General features: G+C 41.5%; 1 protein-coding gene and 1 pseudogene across 4 annotated transcripts in view; one reads left to right on the top strand and one right to left on the bottom strand.

Annotated features, from left to right (window-relative positions):
- Positions 1-20,219, bottom strand: part of NTN4 (netrin 4) — a 127,115-nt gene that overhangs the window by 11,024 nt on the left and 95,872 nt on the right. For all 4 annotated transcript variants that reach the window (XM_033220991.1, XM_033220989.1, XM_033220992.1 and 1 more), the window contains 3 exons: positions 15,636-15,849; positions 14,842-14,957; positions 1,719-1,787 (listed from right to left, as the gene is read on the bottom strand). In XM_033220991.1, the coding sequence (XP_033076882.1) occupies positions 1,719-1,787; positions 14,842-14,957; positions 15,636-15,849 (399 nt within the window). The remainder of the gene's footprint in view (positions 1-1,718; positions 1,788-14,841; positions 14,958-15,635; positions 15,850-20,219) is intronic.
- Positions 3,698-5,626, top strand: LOC117089592 (annotated as a pseudogene).

The raw sequence follows: 20,219 nt of genomic DNA, 5'->3' as shown, positions 1-20,219 counted from the left end.
AGTAGAGACAGGGTTTCACCATGTTAGCCAGGATGGTCTCGATCTCCTGACCTCGTGATCTGCCCGTCTCGGCCTCCCAAAGTGCTGGGATTACAGGCTTGAGCCACCGCGCCCGGCCGTTTGCTCTTAATAGTCAATGCCATTCCCTCTAAACTGCCTTTCCTTTATTGAGCGCTGTACATTTCAAAAGTTTCCTTCTATTATTTAGCCAAGTTGGAAAGTAGAGAGGGAAGTGTGCATGTAATTTTAGATAAGATTCATGAGGTTTTTTTTTTTTTTTTTTACCAGTTATTTACTTTTTAAAATCTTGTATGAGATTAGAGACAATGTTATCGAGAACCTAAATACTTGGTTTCATAAATCATGACTTAAAATTTTCTCCTCATTGTAGTGTATATTTCAGGCCATATATATTATAGATCAATAAAAAATCTCAGGCTGGGTGTGGTGGCTCACGCCTGTCATTTGGGAGCACTTTGGGAGTCCAAGGCAGGCAGATCATTTGATGTCAGGAGTCCAAAACCAGCCTGGCCAACATGGTGAAATCTCATCTCTGCTAAAAATACAAAAATTAGGCCAGGTGCGGTGGCTCACGCCTGTAATCCCAGCACTTTGGGAGGCTGAGGTGGGCAGATCACGAGGTCAGGAGTTCAAGACCAGCCTGACTGACATGGTGAAACCTCGTCTCTACTAAAAATACAAAAATTAGCTGGGCATGGTGGCACATGCCTGTAGTCCCAGCTACTTGGGAGGCTGAGGCAGGAGAATTGCTTGAACCCAGGAGGTGGAGGTTGCAATGAGTCTAGATTGTGCCACTGCACTCCAGCCTGGGCAACAAAGCAAGATTCTGTCTAATAAAAAAAAAGTCTCAGACACTAGACAAGAATGTGTTAGCAAGATATGATATCTTAATATATTTAATAGTAAATATAAAGCCATTTGAATATAGTAACAGTCTTTACTTAGGCAGTGCCATTTCCCTTTTTGTACAGGATGTATTTTCCTGTTATTTGAAAGACAGGGGTGTCTAGAGTATACAGAGAGGGTGGGGAAGAGACCCAGGTGGACAGCTAGTCTCAGTGCCTCACAAATAGACATCATCTCCCTCCCCCTACCATTTACCGAGCATTGAATATGTGCTAGGTAATGTGCTGCATGCTTTTTAAACATGTTATTCCACAAGGAAGGTGGCATGATCCCTATTTTACAGATGAGGAAACAAGTTTGGAGAAGTTAAGTCTCCCACCCAATAAGCGAGAAATGAAACTCACATAGGTCTGAGTCCAAAGCCTGTGCTCTCAACCATAGTGAAACGCAGCCTTAAACTGATTTCTACTCAGTATTACTGTGTGACAAATGAACACAAGAGTCATTGAAGTGGCTAGAAACATCCCTTTTAGATGAATAAGGCAAGAAGGACCCACGAGAAAGGATTTCATATCATGATTTCTTCTTTCTGCTCTCTGCCTCTTTTTCTTATGGTATAGTAACCCTACCTTTGCTCTATAAGCATCCTGTCCTCCCTGGAACATCCATCACCATCTACATCAGGAAATCTAGCTCAAGACAGAACACTGTGTTTAGTGTTATTATGTAAGACTAATGCTTTGTGCTTTCATTTATACACAGTGTCATCAGTCAGGCCTCCTATTTTCTAAAAAATTCTCTGAACTTGGTGTGAATAGGTTCTCAGAAGCATTCAAGGATTTCAGACTCACCATATGAATATTTCATTGCACAGAATGCCTTGGCGTTTCCTAATATCTGTTCCTTACATTCGCATTTACCTACAGAAAGTAAACAAAAAATGGTGTTAGTTATTAGAAAAACAAAGAAAAAACAAGAGATCAGCAAGTGCATCCAGATAACACATCCCTTAAGCCTAGAGTGCTGTGTACAACATAATCTGTAAGTACCAAGAAACCCCGAAAGTCATTCAAAAGAAGTAGAGTCTCTTTCTAAATTAAATTAGTTATCTTCCAATAAAGTATTCACCCAAGAGAAATACAGAAGGTAGAAACAATGATATATTTCAATGCTTGTAATTGATGTGGTGATAAATACAGTCTAGTATTAATATTCCATGCTAATAGAAAGGAACAACTGAATGGAAAACAGTTGTCTTTCTGCAGTTAATGTTCACTACAACAAAAGTGAAATTAAATAAACTGGGCAGTCCCTTGAAGGTAATATTGTCCAATTTTTTTGTTGTTATCCATTTTAAAAGTATTTATTGAGCACCTTTGGTATGCAAGGCATGGTGCTTCGCACTTCAGCACCACAAAGATAAGCAAGATACAATTCTTGCCTTAAGGCTTGCAATTCAGTAAGGTGAAGAAACCAAGTGTATGAAAAGTATCTGAAGTGATAAGTGGTCTGGGAGAGGTACAATCTACTTGGGTGGAAGAGTCACATATGTTTGGGAAGATGGGAAAAAGCTTCTTGGATCAAGAAGGATTTAAAAGGGACTTTGAAGAATAAGTTGAGTATTATCTCCCAATAGTCTAAATTATATATTGCCACTATTACATGTGAGAGACTTGCCAGGCCATGTGGAAGACTTTCAAAATGGCTTTGTGCATAGTTTATTTTATATACATATGTATGTATGTATATATTTATCTATTGAGAGGGAGTCTCGTTCTCTTGCCCAGGCTGGAGTGCAGTGGCTTGATCTCAGCTCATTGCAAACTCTGTCTCCCGGGTTCAAGCAATTCTCCTGCCTCAGCCTCCTGAGTAGCTGGGACTACAGGCACACACCACCACGCCTGGCTAATTTGTATATTTTTAGTAGAGACAGGGTTTCACCATATTGGTCAGCCTGGTCTCGAACTCCTGACCTCAGGCGATCCACTTGCCTCGGCCTCCCAAAGTTCTGGGATTACAGGTGTGAGCCACTTGCATCCAGCCTGTACATAGTTTATATGTAGCAGGGGACCCCAAACTCCTGGTCGCGGACTGGTACTGCTTTGTGGCCTGTTAGGAACTGGGAGGTGAGCAGCCAGCGAGTGAGCCCATTTTCAACTGTATTTACAGCCACTTCCCATCACTCACATTACCGCCTGAGCTCTGCCTCCTGTTAGATCTGCAGCGGCATTAGATGCTCATAAAAGTGCCCATCCTACTGTGAACTGTGCGTATGAGGGCTCTAGGTTGTGCTCTCTTTATGAGAATCTAATGCCTGATGGTCTAAGGTGGAACAGCTTCAACCTGAAACCGTCCCCTGTCCCTGCCATCCATGGAAAAACTGTCTTCCACGAAACCGCTCCCTGGCGCCCAAAAGGTTGGGGATCACAGATGTATAGCATTCTCATACTCATTTATATATTTGTTTCCTCTCTAGACTGCGTCCCTTCAGGACAATGGTTATATCTTATCGACTTTACATTTCCGGAGCCTAGCATGGACAGGATTTTCACTCTTACTGATTTAACAATTAGATATACTTTTCCCCCTTTCCTCTCCCCTCCTGCCCTCATGTACTGTATTTCATAAGCACTGAGTGGTCAGGACAGCAGCTATTGCTTACTGAGGAGCACTTGCTGTATACCAGGCTGTTTTAAGCATTTTACATTTATTTACTCATTTAAGATTCTCATAGGTAGAAATTTGGTAGGAATATAGAGATAAAAGAGTGAGCAGCCAGGTGTGGTGACTCATTCTTGTGATCCCCACACTTTGGGAGGTCGGAATGGGTGGACTGCTTGAGCCCAGGAGTCTAAGACCAGACTAGGCAACATAGTAAGGCCTTGTCTCTACAATAAAGATTAAAAATTGTTGAGCACGCAGGCACAGTGGTCGGGTAGGGGGAGCGGCAGAGGGCAGGCTGTGACTCTGGAATCTGTTAACCCCAGCCAGCACTGCTTCCCAAGCCCGCCGCCATGGCCGTCTACAAACTGGTGCTGATCCAGCATGGTGAGAGCGCATGGAACCTGGAGACTGGTACGACTCCGATCTGAGCCCAGCGGGCCACCAGGAAGTGAAGTGCGGTGGGCAGGTGCTGAGAGATGCTGGTTTTGAGTTTGACATCTGCTTCACCTCAGTGCAGAAGGGAGCGACTCAGATCCTCTGGACAGTGCTAGATGTCATTGATCAGATGTGGCCCACCTGTAATGAGGACTTGGCGCCTCAATGAGTGGCACTATGGGGATCTAACCAATCTCAGTAGAGCAGAAACTGCTGCAAAGCATGGTGAGGCCCAGGTGAAGATCTGGAGGCGCTCCTATGATGTTCCACCACCTCTGTTGGAGCCCGACCATCCTTTCTACAGCAACATCAGTAAGGATCGCAGGTGTGCAGACCTCACAGAAGATCAGTTATCCTCCTGTGAGAGTCTGACGGACACTATTGCCAGAGCTCTGCCCTTTTGGAATAAAGAAATAGTTCCCCAGATCAAGGAAGGGAAACAGGTACTGATTGCAGCCCATGGCAACAGCCTCTGGGGCATTATCAAGCATCTGGAGGGTCTCTCTGAAGAGGCTATCATGGAGCTGAACCTACTGACTGGTATTCCCATTGTCTATGAATTGGACAAGAGCTCAAAGCCCGTCAGGAGCATGCAGTTCCTGGGGGATGAAGGGACTCTGTGTAAAGCCATAGAAGCTGTGGCTGCCCAGGGCAAGGCCAAGAAGTGAAGGCCGATGGGCAGACTACTGTCCCCAGGAGCACCTTCCTTGCCCAGCCTGTCCCTCTGCCCCTCCCTCCTGCACACACCGCACTGATCACATGTGTAGGCATCTTGAGCTGTAGCGGCAGATGGGGACCAGTGGCTCCCATTTTCTTTTTAGCCATTTTTGTCTCCTGCACCCACTCCCTTTGTACATTCTAGTCAGAATAGCACTGCTAGGGCACAGGTTCTCAGTCCAAGCTGTGGAAAAGCTCCCCTAGTCCAAGAGAGTTTAACAGTAGTGACTTGGGTTTTTGTGAGTGCTTTGTTTACTAAGAACTTGTGGAGAGGAAGCAGGCTAAGCCATGACCAATGAGGAGAAGCAAGAGAGCCTGTCTGTCCCCAAGAGCCAGTCCTCTGCTCTTCTGTAGTCAGGCCACTGCCTGGGGGCTCTAGTCATTCCAGTGGAAGATGAATGTAACCTGCATCGTGATGTGACAGCTGTTTCCTCCCTGACCCCAGAGGAGCTGGCTCTAGAAGGTTGGGATCAGTCCTGAATTTGGTTTAGGTGTTACATTTACTTTTATATATATAAAAAAAAGAAGTATAGTATATGTAAATAATACAAAACAGTAACCCTTCTGGGGTGTCTCATGGCAGTTGAAATAGTCCCACATGTGGTCATCAGAAAATAAGCCATTCCTCACACCAACATGGGATAAGCTCCTTGACCTGGGAGGAGGAGGAGTGCTTCCTGCTGTGTGTTTTAGAATCCCTCTGCTGCCTTGTTTCATGGCAGTGAAATGCCTCTTGGTCCTCTCCAAGTGTGTCTTTCACTGACTGATTTCTGAATCATGTTCTAAGTTGCTTGGCCCTGCCACATAGGTCCAGTGTTCATTTGAGCATAACTGTACTAAATCCTTTCTCCAGATGAGTATAATAAAGGAGTTATGTGCAATTAAAAAAAAATTAGCCTGGTGTGGTAGTATGCGCCTGTAGTCCCAGCTACTCGTGGAGGGGAGCATTGGTGGCACTGAGGAGGGAGGATCGCTTGAGCCCAGGAGGTCAAGGCTCAGTAAGCCACGATGGCGCCACTGCACTCCAGCCTGGGCAATAAAGTGAGACTCTGCCAAAAAAAAAAAAAAAAAAAAAGAAAGAAAGAAAAGAAATTGTAGTAACCTAAGTGAATAGCCTATGGCCTTTGATAATTCCACAAAGCAGAAGAGTACAGTAACTACTGTGCAATAAAACCTAATGGAACTCCAAATGGCATATACTGTTCCTCCACAATGCTCTTCTCTTTAACCCTTCAGCCTAGAAGAGCATACATAGGTCTATTGTTTGATGACCTTTCTTTGGCTGCTTTCCAACGCTTCTTTTTCATATACTTAGAGCTCAAACATTAATATTTGTTGATCAGGCTTCAGCCCAGATGTGTTTTCTTAAAATAAATCTGGAAGGGAAGAAAAGCTTGTTTAGTTATACTAGGTTATTAGGACATTTTTTTTTAAATGAGCATTTTGTACAGTTCTGTGCTACTAGTTAAGGCCAGTTTTGCTATTCAGGAAGTGAAATTTTACATCTGGTGTAAGAAGTGTAGAAATTATGGGTGTTTTGTTGGTAAAGTGTATTATACTCCTGGTTGAAAACTGTTTTTATGGAAACTTATGGGAGGTATATAGGTAGGTAGATTTTTTTTTTCAGTGCTTAGAACACTTTTGTTAAAAAAAGGTGCCCAGAAGCACCATTCTATACTCAATGCAGGAAACTGAATAAAGTCCTCCTCAATCTGGCGCTCATCCAGATGAATTTCAGAGACTCTCTGGGGACATTACAGACCTAACAGCTGCTGTGGACATGAGAGTCTGGAGTCATTCTGGTGCCAGCACTTTATGTGCTTGGCTGGAATGCTGCCAACTCTCTAATAACACGCATGATGGGCTTAGTGAATGTCCTATAGTCCTAAAAACCGGATTATTACAGATTTGGTTTAGCAAACTTGGAGAATTATAAAAAGTCATTGTGTGGTTAGAAAAATAGAAGAGCACTTTTAAAAGTGGCCACTAAAGTTAAAATCATAAAATTCCAGACTATGTAGCATTAAAGCAAAAAAAGTTCATAGTAAAGACTTATTTTATTTTTCAAATGCTGAAAAGATAAATATGATAACTTCATGTTGCCTTATCTTTCCCACCTTCTTTCCTGTTGTGATTGGACGGTGAAGCCATTAGGAAAATTATCATACGATTATGTTAAGTGAAAAAACCATGATACAGACGGGCAAATAACCTTGTTTCTCAGATTTCGGTTCTTGATTCTTGAGGGGTCCATATGTTCTCTATGAGAAGGTTTTAAAACTGTGATTTCTCGCTGATCTAAAACGTGGATTGATGGTGGATAGAATTTAGGTGGCGGATACGTGAGTATGCAACTTCTTTTTTTTTTTTTTTGAGACGGAGTCTCGCTCTGTCGCCCAGGCTGGAGTGCAGTGGCCGGATCTCAGCTCACTACAAGCTCCGCCTCCCGGGTTCACGCCATTCTCCTGCCTCAGCCTCCCGAGTAGCTGGGACTACAGGCGCCCGCCACCTCGCCCGGCTAGTTTTTTTGTATTTTTTAGTAGAGACGGGGTTTCACTGTGTTAGCCAGGATGGTCTCGATCTCCTGACCTCGTGATCCGCCCGTCTCGGCCTCCCAAAGTGCTGGGATTACAGGCTTGAGCCACCGCGCCCGGCCGAGTATGCAACTTCTAAAACTTCTCTGGATGTCTGAAAATTTTCATAATAAAATGTCGGGAAAATTATCACAGACATTCTCAATCAACAGAACTTTGTGAATTCATACTTTAGCACATCCTGAGCTCCAAGCATATAGCGATATTAGATAAAGGATGGAAAAAAGACATAGCCTACATCAAAAACTAGATATGTATCTCTGTGGACTAGAAATGAATGTTTTCAGTTTGTTGATACTTCTTGAATTAAAAAAATGTTTAAAAAGAAAAGAAATAAATGAATATGCATTCAGGGGATGGGGCCTGAAATAATAGGTCTTTGGGATCTGCTTTCAGCATCAGGCGCAGTGGTCAGGAGTTCAGATACAAAGGGGTTAATATGACAAAAAAGAGATCACAGTCAGATCCACTTTTTTCTTTTCTTTTTTTTTTTTTTTTTGACAGAGTCTGGCTCTGTCATCCAGGCTGGAGTGCAGTGGCCGGATCTCCGCTCACTGCAAGCTCCGCCTCCCGGGTTCACGCCATTCTCCTGCCTCAGCCTCCCAGTAGCTGGGACTACAGGTGCCAGCCACCGCGCCAGGCTAATTTTTTGTATTTTTAGTAGAGACGGGGTTTCACTGTGTTAGCCAGGATGGTCTCCATCTCCTGACCTCATGATCCACCCGCCTTGGCCTCCCAAAGTGCTGGGATGATAGGTGTGAGCCACCACGCCCGGCCAGACTTACTTTTTAAAGACAGAGATTGGGTAAGGCTCTCCTTGCTAATGAAAAGAGGCTGGGAAAAAAACAAGAAACCAACCACATACACAAAACCCCAAACTATTATTCATGGCCATTTGATGAAATTCTTAAAAAGGGCTCTGCATTTCATCCAGCATCTAGTCCTGCAAATTATGTAGTTAGTCCTTAAGTCACCTAGAAATGAATCCAAGTTGCCCTCCTGGTTTTCAAAGAATAGATATAATACAATGAAATTAGATTCGAGATCATCAGTAAAAAAATATCGTTTTTTGCTTTTTTTTGTTTTTGAGATGGAGTCTCCCTTGTCACCCAGGCTGGAGTGCAATAGCCTGATCTCAGTTTACTGCAACCTCTGCCTTCCAGGTTCAAGTGATTCTCCTGCCTTAGCCTCCCAAGTAGTTGGGATTACAGGCACGTGCCACCACACTGAGATAATTTTTTTGTATTTTTTAGTAGAGATGGTGTTTTGTCATGTTGGCCAGGCTGGTCTTCAACTCTTGACCTCAGGTGATCCACCCACTTCAGCCTCCCAAAGTGCTGGGATTGCAGGTGTGAGCCACCATGCCCAGCCCGAGGTAAAAAAAAAATTCTAAAAACTCTAATGTTTGAACAATTAAATATCCTAGACAACTCAATGGATTAAAGAGAAATTCTTTTTTTTTTTTTGAGATGGAGTCTTGCTCTGTCGCCCGGGCTGGAGTGCAGTGGCCAGATCTCAGCTCACTGCAAGCTCCGCCTCCCGGGTTCACGCCATTCTCCTGCCTCAGCCTCCCGAGTAGCTGGGACTATAGGCGCCCGCCACCTCGCCCAGCTAGTTTTTTTTTTTTTTTTGTATTTTTTAGTAGAGACGGGGTTTCACCGTGTTAGCCAGGATGGTCTCGATCTCCTGACCTCGTGATCCGCCCATCTCGGCCTCCCAAAGTGCTGGGATTACAGGCTTGAGCCACCGCGCCCGGCTAAAGAGAAATTCTTAATGGTAATTAGAAAAACATTAGAACTTGAATGATAATGAAGATACTACATATAAAGGCCAATAGGATCCAGATAAAGAGATCTTAAAAGGAAATGTATAACCTTAAGAGAACTTGTTAAAATTAAGAAAGACTAAAAGTAAACAAGTTAATAATCACTGGACTCACAAAAGTAGAAAAGGAATAAAAAAGCAAACTTAAAGAAAACATAAAAAAAGAAATAATAAAGATAAGAGCAGAATTAGGGAAATAAAGAAAAATTAAATAGATTGGATCAAGTTAACCAAAAGTTAATCTTTGAGAAAAGCAAATTAAGATCAGTATAAGACAATAAGAAAAAGACACAGATAAGCTTAGGGACAAAAAGAAGATTAAGGACAGATTGAGTAAAGGTTTAATAAATTATGAGTGAATACCATGTATAACTCTATGCCAATACAATTTTTTTAAATTAAAATAATTGGTGGCTGGGCAAGGTGACTCATGCCTGTAATCCCAGCACTTTGTGAGAGTGAGGCGGGTGGATCACGAGGTCAGGAGATTGAGACCATCTTGGCTAACACTGTGAAACCCCATCTCTACTAAAAGTACAAAAAAGTTAGCTGGACGTGGTGGCATGTGCCTGTAGTCCCAGCTACTTGGGAGGCTGAGAATTGCTTGAACCCAGGAGGTAGAGGTTGCAGTTAGCCAAGACTGCACCACTGCACTCCAGCCTGGGTGACAGAGCGAGACTCCATTTCAAAAAAAAAAAAAAAAAAAAAAAAAAGAATTGGCAATTGTCTAGAAAACTTTGATTACCAACACCAAATCACAAATAAAACAAATTAATAACCATGACAGATGTCGAATCAGTAATACTTTCGTCTACTCATAGACATTGTGTCTCAATGGTTTTATAGATAAATTCTAACAAAAATTCAAGTAACAGATGATTCTATTCTTATATAAGTAATTGCAGAGAGTAGAAAAAAAAACATAGTGGGTAAGGGGACCTCCTAACTTACTCAAATATAGAATGCAATACATTAAATTATAGGCCAATATCAATTTTAAACATCAATACGAAAATCCTAAGCAAGCAAATAAACAAATGAAAGACAAAAACCCTAGCAGATCAAATTCAGCAATGTATGAATAAAAATACATCACAGCAACTAAAACTTATCCTAGGATTAAAAGAATAGCTTGATAATAATTGCCATTCTGACAAATAACAGATGCTGGCAAAGCTGTGGAGAAATAGGAATGCTTTTACACTGTTTGCAGAAGTGTAAATTAGTTCAGCCATTGTGGAAGACAGTGTGGTGATTCCTCAAGGATCTAGAACCAGAAATACCATTTGGCCTGGCAATCCCATTACTGAGTTCATATCCAAAGGATTATAAATCATTCTACTATAAAGACACATGCACGCGTATGTTTATTGCAGCACTATTTACAATAGCAAAGACTTGGAGCCAACCCAAATGCCCATCAAAGATAGACTGGATAAAGAAAATGTGACACATATACACAATGGAATACTATGCAGCCATAAAAAAGGATGAGTTTATGTCCTTTGCAGGGACATGGATGAAGCTGGAAGCCATCATTCTCAGTAAACTAACACAGGAACAGAAAACCAAACACCATATGTTCTCACTCATAAGTGGGAGTTGAACAATGAGAACACATGGACACAGGTAGGGGAACAACACACATTGGGGCCTATCGGGGGTGTGGGGGATGAGGGGAGGGAGAGCATAGGACAAATACCTAATGCGTGCAGGGCTTAAAAACTAGATGAGGGGTTGATAGGTGCAGCAAACCACTATGACACATGTATACCTATGTAACAAACCTGCACACTCTGCACATGTATTCCAGAAGTTAAAAAAAAAAAGAATAGTTTGATGGCAGAAAAAAATTATTTTCAAATACCACATTGATAGATTACAGGAGAAAAACCATTTGATTTTCTCAAAAGATGCAGATAAGGCATTCAGCTAAACACAAAACTCATTAATAATAAAATTAGAAATAGAAGAGAATGACATTTACTTGATAAAGACTACCTATCAAAAATCAATATCAAGTTTTATAGTGGTGAAAATTTCAAACTATTTCCATCAAATTTGGGAAAACATTGTACTGGAGTCAAAAAAAATGAGGCATGAGAACTACACAAGTAAGACAAAACTGTCCTTATTTGTCAATTACATGATGGCCTACATTAGAAAATCCAAGATAATCCATACATACTGGAATCAGTAAACAAGTTCAGCAAAGTCGCTGGATACAAGCTCAAAACACACACGCACACACACACACACACAGAGTACTGCTTTATATCATTTTAAAAATTCAGGTAAAGAACACTTTCCCAATAGCAATAAAATCTAAAGGTATCTAGGAGTAAATTTAATCAAAGACAGGTTAAACCATTTTAGAGAAAAGTGACAAAGGCTATTGAAAGGCCTTAAAGGGAACCTTAATATATAGAAAGGTATCTTCATGTCTGGGACTACTCAATATTACAAAGCTATCACTTTTTTCAAAATGATCTATAAAGTCAATGCAATTGCAATAAAAATCCCAACAGAGCCTTTTGTGGGATTTAATAAACTTAATCTAAAATTCACACAAAAGGCAAAGAACTGATAGCTAAGATAATTTTAAGAAAGAACAATGTAATGAAGGGACTTGCCATATCAGATATCAGGACTCATTATAAAACTGTAATAATATATTGTGGTATTGGCTCATGAAACATGATAGAGAGACAAGATACAGATCCATTCATATATAGAAACTTGATATACGATAAGGTAGCATTAAAAATAATGGCCTCAGCCGCTCACTCCCATGACCACATCTTAGACATCGCCATTATCAATAACTGCTACTCTTCCAATCTCAATTTCAAGCATCCCATTCTTTGACCTCTACATCCTATCCTAGCTTGCTTCCAACTTCAACAATCCTTTGAAACCCTATAATCCTTGATCCTACCTCACTTCACCCTCATATCCCTATTTACCCAGTTTAAATTCTATGAGCAATTATTGCCCTCTTGCTTCATTCTCGCTTGGAAAAACCTCAACCCAGCTTAAAGTCATCTCTTTGTGTATGTCTACATCCACAATGCTTATTGTGACTAGGGAAAACACACAACCATGCTGACTGGTGTTACTCTAAATGCCACACCTCTGCTTGAAATGCTCCAATGGCTTCCATCTTACTCCAGGTGAAAGCCAAGGTCCTCACAGTGGCCTCTCTGCAGCCTCGTTACGTTTCCTCTTCCACGTGTCTTCCCAGCTTACTCTACTCCAGCCACACTGGCCTTCTTGCTGTTTCCTGAACTCCTCCTCAGGGCTTTAAAGACTTGCTTTATCTTCTGCCTAAACTCCCTTTCCTCTGCCACCTGTATAGCTATCCTTCTTACCTCCTTCAGATTTTTTTCCCCCTCAAATGTCACTTTCATAGGGCTTACCCTGATCACCTTATTTAAAAGTATGTTCCTCTAAAATATATCTTATCCCCTGTCCCTGCATTATTTTTCTATTATACTAAACATTTATTATACTAAATATTTTATTTGTTTATTAGCTGTTTACCTTTACTAGAAGGTAGGAGACACAGAGGCAGGTATTTAATGTTTTGTTCACTTTACTTACAGTGCTGCCACATGACAGAGGTACTTAAGAAGTATCTGTTGGAGGAATGAATAAATTTATAAAGAACTACTACAAATTAGTAAGAAAATTACGATAGGAAATTCACGGAAAAGGAGACCTGAATGGCCAAGAATAAAGACAGGTACTTCTATAACCATTTAAACTGTGAACATTTAAAACTGTGAAAACCATTCTTAGGGCAGTAGCCTGCAAGCTATAGAAAAACAGGTGGCTGACCTGGCCTGAGGGCTGTGGTTTGCCAGCCCCTGGCCTGGTGACACACCTTCTCAAGCGTACAAAGTCACATACAAGAGAACATTCAGGGCAGTGTTATTTACAATAGTGGAAAATTAGAAATTGGAGATATCCTAAATGGCAAACAAATGAGAGAATTTTTTTTGAGATGGATAAACCTCAAAACACTACATAATCAGGTAAAAAATGTTTTGCTTATTTACATTTCAGAGATGGGCTCTTGCTATGCTGCCCTGGAGTTCTGCGGCTATTTACAGGTGCCATTATGGTGCATTAGAGCCTCAGACTTCTGGGCTCAAGTGATCCTCCTGCTTTAGCTTCCTGAGTAGCTGGTACTACAGGCGCATACCACCAAGCCTGGCTACCAAAACCATTTTAAAAGAGTAAATAAGATACCATGATGTGCATGGAATTCTGAAATACTCAATAGATATATAAGTAATAAAATAGTAAAAACGTGAATGTGGATGATCAACACAAACTTCACCATTGTGGTTATTCTGTGGACAAAGGGAGGCAACTGGGCTTGTGTCTGGGTACATCAGGGACTTCAAAAGCATCTGTAACATTTTATAACTTAAATGAGAATATGAAACAATTATGGCAAAGTGTGTGATTTGCTAACCCTTTGAAGGTGTGTGTATGGGTGCTCATCGCATAACATTTTTACTATTTGTAATGATTCGTAATAAAATATATTTAACTTGCTGTGAGTTTAATTTGGAGCATTTGGTGAGTACTTTATATCCAAGTGTTGAGCAAGATTTCATGCCCACATTTGAGTTCGTGTTAAAGAACAAGTTAGCACTAAATACAATAACTTGCTTTTCTACAAGAAAAGAATAGTGGCAAGATGAACACAGAAACTGAGAATTCATACCACTATCACGGCATGCCCTTTAAAAGAAGAAACAGAACAATATCATAGGGAAATTGAGTCAGAAGAAATAGGAGGCCATAAATAAACTCAAAGAGCTTTATTTATGTAGTGAGCAGTGTTTTGGCTTTGGTACACATCATTTTTCATATTCAGTTAATGTCATTAATTTGAATTTTTTGGCTTCATTATTTGGCTTATATTTAGTTTGTAAAATTACTTTTGCTTTCTAATTGTAAAAAGGCTATAAATATAAGGAGTTCACATGTGGCTTTTGCTTTGTACCTATTAAGTTAAGCTAGGTTTATAAGAATATTTTTCCTTTCAATGGATCTGTACATTTCCAAACCTAATGTATTCAGTAGGCACTTTTTTTTTTTCTTTTTTGAGACAAGGTCTTGCTCTGTCACCCAGGCTGCAGTGCAGTGGCATGATCACAGCTCACTGCAGCCTTGACCGCTCAAGTGATCCTCCCACCTTAGCCTCTCAAGTAGCTGGGACTTCAGGTGTTTGCCACCATACTGGGCTTTTTATTTTTGTAGAGATAACTCTTGCTATGTTCCCCAGGATGGTCTTGAACTCTCAGGCTTAAGCAATCCTTCTGCCTTGGCCTCTCAAAATGCTGGGATTATACTCACCCCACTCAGTAGGTTCTTAACTGTGTTTTAGAGTGAGAAAAACATACCAAAGTATTAACAGTGGAATAATGAAATTTTCGGTGACCTTTTTTTTTTTTTTACTATGATGTTTTGCATTTTCCAAATTTTCTATACCAACTACATATATCACTCTTATCATCAGAAAACAAACAAAAATGTGTTAAAATACCCCTTAGCTATATTTCACAGTTTCATACTTATGGGGGTCACTATTTTATTACACCATTAAACCCCAGAACTAAAGAGTTCCCCTCATAGGCTCCAAAAGCTGGAGCCCGGTTTGTCACATATCACTGTTACACAAGACCAGACCTGAAAATATGACGCCTGGTTACATCCATCTCACCTGAGTGTAGAAGTGCAGAAAACCCCTGTGCATCCTCCCACTCCCAGGCTGGTTCGCTCTTATTGTGCACGGGACGGAAGTCAGGAACTTCGTGATACCAGTCTATGTCTGTGTTGCTAACAAAATAGAAAATGATAAAGAACATATTGAGGAACTTTTTAGAACTTGTATAGAAATGAATCTATAGAGATTTAAACCTTATCTTCTACCTTCCCATTTTTCCTTTTTCCAGAAATAGTGTTTTAAGGAACTATTGTGAAGACAAATAATTTATTCCGCAAAATGAACTAGATGATCTCTAGAATCTTGCAAGAACAAATTACTTGAGTTTCTAATTTGACAAAAATTCTTGGTTTTGTTTTGTTTTGTTTTAAAACAGAGTTTTACTCTTGTTGCCCAGGCTGTAGTGCAATGGTGCAATCTTGGCTCATTGCAAACTCCGCCTCCCGGGTTCAAAGGATTCTCCTGCCTCAGCCTCCTGAATAGCTGGGATTACTGGCACCTACCATCATGCCCAGCTAAGTTTTTTTTTTTTTTTAGTAGAGATGGGGTTTCATCATGTTGGGCAGGCTGATCTTGAACTCCTGACTTCAAGTGATCCACCTGCCTCAGCCTCCCAAAGTGTTGGGATTATAGGTGTAAGCCACTGTGCCTGGTCTGACAAAAATTCTGTAAAAGGGATGTGCAAATATATTTTTGCTTCATTAACAGAATGCAAGATTTTCCAAATCACTATAGGTTTTCAAAAGAGCCTGAAATACATGCAGCTGAGAGCAAGAGCCATGCACATTCACCTGCTGGTGCAGTCTCCAGTGATAGGGTCGCAGCTCCCCGCACAGTCACATGGTCGACAGCCATAGTCTCCGAAGCCCCAGTATCCCACCATGCACCTGTCACAATGTCGCCCTGCCACCCCAGGCTTGCAAGGGCAGTCACCATTGCTGGGGTCGCAGAAGGTCACTGAGTTGGCAGGAAGGACAGCTGATCCTACTGGATGGCAGGAACATGCTACGATAGAGAGGACAGAGAGGACACGCAAGGACCATGAGTGACTGTAGATCACCTGTGTGAACATTAGGCTTGACCATCCCCAAGTGGCTTCCCTTTACCACACAGCGTATTTCTGAGACTCCTCCTTTAGCCAGTGAGTGTATGCTCAGAGAATGAAAGCTAATTAAATGACAGATAAGCGAGATATAATCAGAAAAGCATGTCTGCTGCAAAAATAAACACATAATTTATCCTAATATGGAAGGCATGAAATATGAATGCCCTTTGGTTGGGGTGATGAGGACGAACCAGCAAAGAGACAGAGTGGAAGGATTCAGTGAGAAAGGAAAAGACATCGCGAGAGTATAGTGTTCTGGAAGCCAAACAAAGAAGGTTTCAAGAAAGAGGGTTTCATCAGCTGTGGCAGACGTTGAAAGGTCAAAGAAGATGGGGCATGTGATGGAGTATGGCATTGAACGGCATGAAGGCTGCTGCTGTTCTTCACAGGAAAAGTTTCAGTGTAATACATAGTGAGATGGAACCCAGCGGAAGAGGATTCAGGGGAGAATGGGAGTAGAGGAATTCGAGCATGCGAACAGTATCTCTTTTGGGGAGCTTTTCTTTCTTTTTTTTTGAGAGAGGGTCTCACTCTATCACCAAGTCCAGAGTGCAGTGTTATCCCCATGGCTCTCTGCAGCCTCAACCTCCTGAGCTCAAGCGATCCTCCTGCCTTAATCTTCCGAGTAGGTGGGACTACAAGCTGGCACCATCATGCCTGGCTAATTAAAAAAAAAAATTTTTTTTTTTTTGGTAGAGGCAAGGTCTTGCTATGTTGCCCAGGCTGGTCGCAAACTCCTGGCCTCAAACAATCCTCTCACCTTAGCCTCCCAAGTACTGGGCTACAGGTGTGAGACACTGTGCCTGGCCACAAGACCTTAATACTAACCAAAAGTCCTTCTCCTTAGCCCTCTCCCTACTCCCAGAATTGCTTATTGCTCAGTTTGACAACCTGCAGTCATTTCTTTGTTCTTGGGATGGCAAAAATAGTTGAACAAAGTGTGTGTATATATATATATGTATATATGTTTGTATACAGACATATAGACACACTTTTTTCACATATATGTATGTGTGAAATGTGCTTTTTGGGCTTATCACAAATTCATGAGCCCTAACTTCAGTTTTATCTCCAAACCAATGCTCACCAACTCTATTTTTGCTTTTTTGAAACCGGGTCTTTTCTTGTTCCAGGCTGGAATGCAGTGGTGCTATCTCCACTCACTGTAGCCTCAACTTCCTGGGTTCAAGCAATCCTCCTGCTTCAGCCTCCCAGAGAGCTGGGCCTATAGGTACACGCCACTATGCCCAGCTAATTTTTGTATTTTTTGTAGAGATGGGGTTTCACCATGTCCAGGTTGGTCTCAAACTCCTGGACTGCCCACCTCGACCTCCCAAAGTGCTGGCACTGACTACGGGCGTGAGTCACTGTGCCTGGCCCATCAGCTCTATTTATTCAATTTTACCTGGATTTTTAAAAAAATAATATTTCTTACAGTGGCTGTCTCAGAAATTCCTAGGCTTCTCAATCAACCTACCCACTTAGTCTGATTCTAATTCGCTGGTAGGGTCCTCTGGAAAATCTTTTCTCCATTTCAAAATCTTTTTCATCTTCCCACTGCTTTCTCTGAGAATCAAGTGAGAAACACTGGGAGAAACCTCGACTGACGGCTCTGCCTCCCAGAGCCTCTGTGACCTCAGGCAAGAAATATAACTTTCCTGAATCTTGCTTTCCTTATTGTGGTATCTACATCTCACGGAGAGTTCATGCAGTCACACACTGAAGAGGCCAGTTCTTCATGCTGCACCTTCTCAACAAATATTCTCAACCCTGTTCTCTCATGTTTCTCCTTGGAAACTTCTTTTATTGATTATTTTTCCTTTAAAATATCAGTTTGGCTTCAGATCTCCACTACTGACTAACTGTATGACTTTGAGCAAGATACCTAGGCTCTCACCTCAATTCCCTTATCTGCAATGAAAATAAAAATGGGACCTATCCTCATGCAGGGGTAAGGATAAAAAGAGATTATGTATGCAAAGCAGTTAGTGTGATGTCTGGTACATGATTAATAGTAAATTAATTAATCCAATAGATAATTCTTTTTTTTCTTTAGAGAATAGTAATAAATTACTATTAATTAATAGTAAATTAATTAATCCAATAGATAATTCTTTTTTTTCTTTCACTCTGTCACTCAGGCTGAAGTGCAATGGTGCATCACTGCTCACTGCAGCCTCGACCTCCCAGGCTCAAGAGATCCTCCCACCTCAGTCTCCCAAGTAGCTGGGACTATGGGCACATGCCACCACACCTGGCTAGTTTTTAATTTTTATTTTTTTTTGTAGAGACAGGGTCTCACTATGTTGCTCAGGCAGTCTTGAACTCCTGGGCTCAAGTGATCCTCTTGCCTTGGCCTCCCAAAGTGCTGGGATTACAGGTGTGAGCCACTATGCCCGTCAGATAATTCTTATAGAGATATAGGATCTATGTCTATCTGAGAAATGGTGCCAGTCCTCAGGGAACTTACAGTCTTGTGGGGGAAACAGAGAAGTAAATAAAAGATTTGCATCCATGTGATGTGCTGTAACAGAGGTATACATAAAGCACCGTGGGAATACAGAGGAAAGGTGAAGGCAACACAGGCTGAGGGAATCAGGTGGGATCCACAAAGGAGGGGTCATTTAGCGATCTGAGCCAGATCATAAAAGATGAATAGGAGTTTGCAAGTTGAAAAGGAGGGCAAGGGGCTGGGTGTGGTGGCTCACACCTGTAATCCCTGCATGTTGGGAGGCCGAGGCGGATGGATCACTTGAGGTCACGAGATTGAGACCGGCCTGGCTAGCATGGTGAAAACTCATTTCTACTAAAATACAAAAATTAGCCAGACATGATGGTGCATGCCTGTAGTCCCAGCTACTCAGGAGGCTGAGGCAGGAGAATCACTTGAACCTGGGAGGTCCAGGTTGCAGTGAGCTGAGATTGCACCACTGCCCTCCAGCCTGGGTGACAGAGTGAGACTCTATCTCAAAAAAAAAAAAAAAAAAAAAAACAATAAAAAGAAAAAAAAGAAAGAAAAGAAAACGAGGGCAAGGAAGGCAAATGCTGATTCCAGCTCAATCTTTAGACACTTTCCCCAGTGCATCTTTTTAAAATAAATTTTTCATAAATAAATTGTGGTAAGAAACACATTCCATACAGTTGACTGTCTTAGCCATTTTTGGGTGTACCGTTTACTCCCACTGCATTTTACGTTTCTGCATTGTGTGGGAGCTCTTACTGCATCCTGGAAATGTTACGCTCTCTGATGCCTCAGTGCCCCTGGCCCTTGGCCATGCCTGTGTGGCCTTTCCCCACCTTGTCCATCTAGATTCTGACAGGCTTTCTTGTCCCACTCCCTCCAGACAGTTAGGTACTCTCTCCTCTATGCTGCCTCTTTGCATATATTTCTATTTTGTGCCTACCATAGTGCATCATTATTATTATTTTTTCCATTGGAAAAGGATTTTATTTCACCATAAAAATGCAAACTGGAATAAATATCATCTTTCCTAATGTGAATGTTACAGCTATTTTTAAGTATTTCTGAGCTTCACTTTGAAAAGCAAACAATTATAAAATTTAACAAGTTTGTAGCCTTAAATCTGTTTGAGACATTCCATGTAAAAATAATTTAGTGAACAGCCTTTTTTTCTTTTTTTTTTTGTGACGGAGTCTTGCTTTATTGCCCAGGATGTAGTGCAGTGGTGTAATCTCGGCTCACTGCAACCTCTGTCTCCCAGGTTCAATCTATTCTCCTGCCTCAGCCTCCCAAGTAGCTGGGATTATAGGTGCCTGCCACCACACCTGGCTATTTTTTGTATTTTTAGTAGAGATGGAGTTTCACCATGTTGGCCAGGCTAGTCTTGAGCTCCTGACGTCAAGTGATCTGCCTGAGTCAGCCTCCCAAAGTGCTGGAATTACAGACATGAGCCACCACGCTCAGCCACAAAACAGCTTCTTAAAAAAATTATTTGTTGATATGCCTGTCTTCCTTAGTACTAGAGTCTGAATTCATTGACAGAAGGATCTTTATCTTCTTATTTTTATTTTTGGGGCCCCAGAACAGTGTCTAGTCCATCATAGATGCCCTAATCAGAGTTTGTGGAATTGACCTGGAGGACATTCTAGGCTGTGGGAATCCTATGTGAAAGGGCATGGCCCACGTGGGGAATGTGAGAAGTTTAGTGTGCCTGAGTGGACACTGAGTGGAAAGCAGCTGAAGGAGATGAGGCAGAAGAAAAGCTGTAGAGTCAGGTCGGATGGTGATAGGATCCCAGGTTGTGGAAAA

This window comes from Trachypithecus francoisi, unplaced genomic scaffold (genome assembly GCF_009764315.1).
Source record: "Trachypithecus francoisi isolate TF-2019V2 unplaced genomic scaffold, Tfra_2.0 Lachesis_group11, whole genome shotgun sequence".
Classification (NCBI taxonomy): Eukaryota; Metazoa; Chordata; class Mammalia; order Primates; family Cercopithecidae; genus Trachypithecus; species Trachypithecus francoisi.
This window is presented reverse-complemented; position numbering and strand designations above follow the sequence as displayed.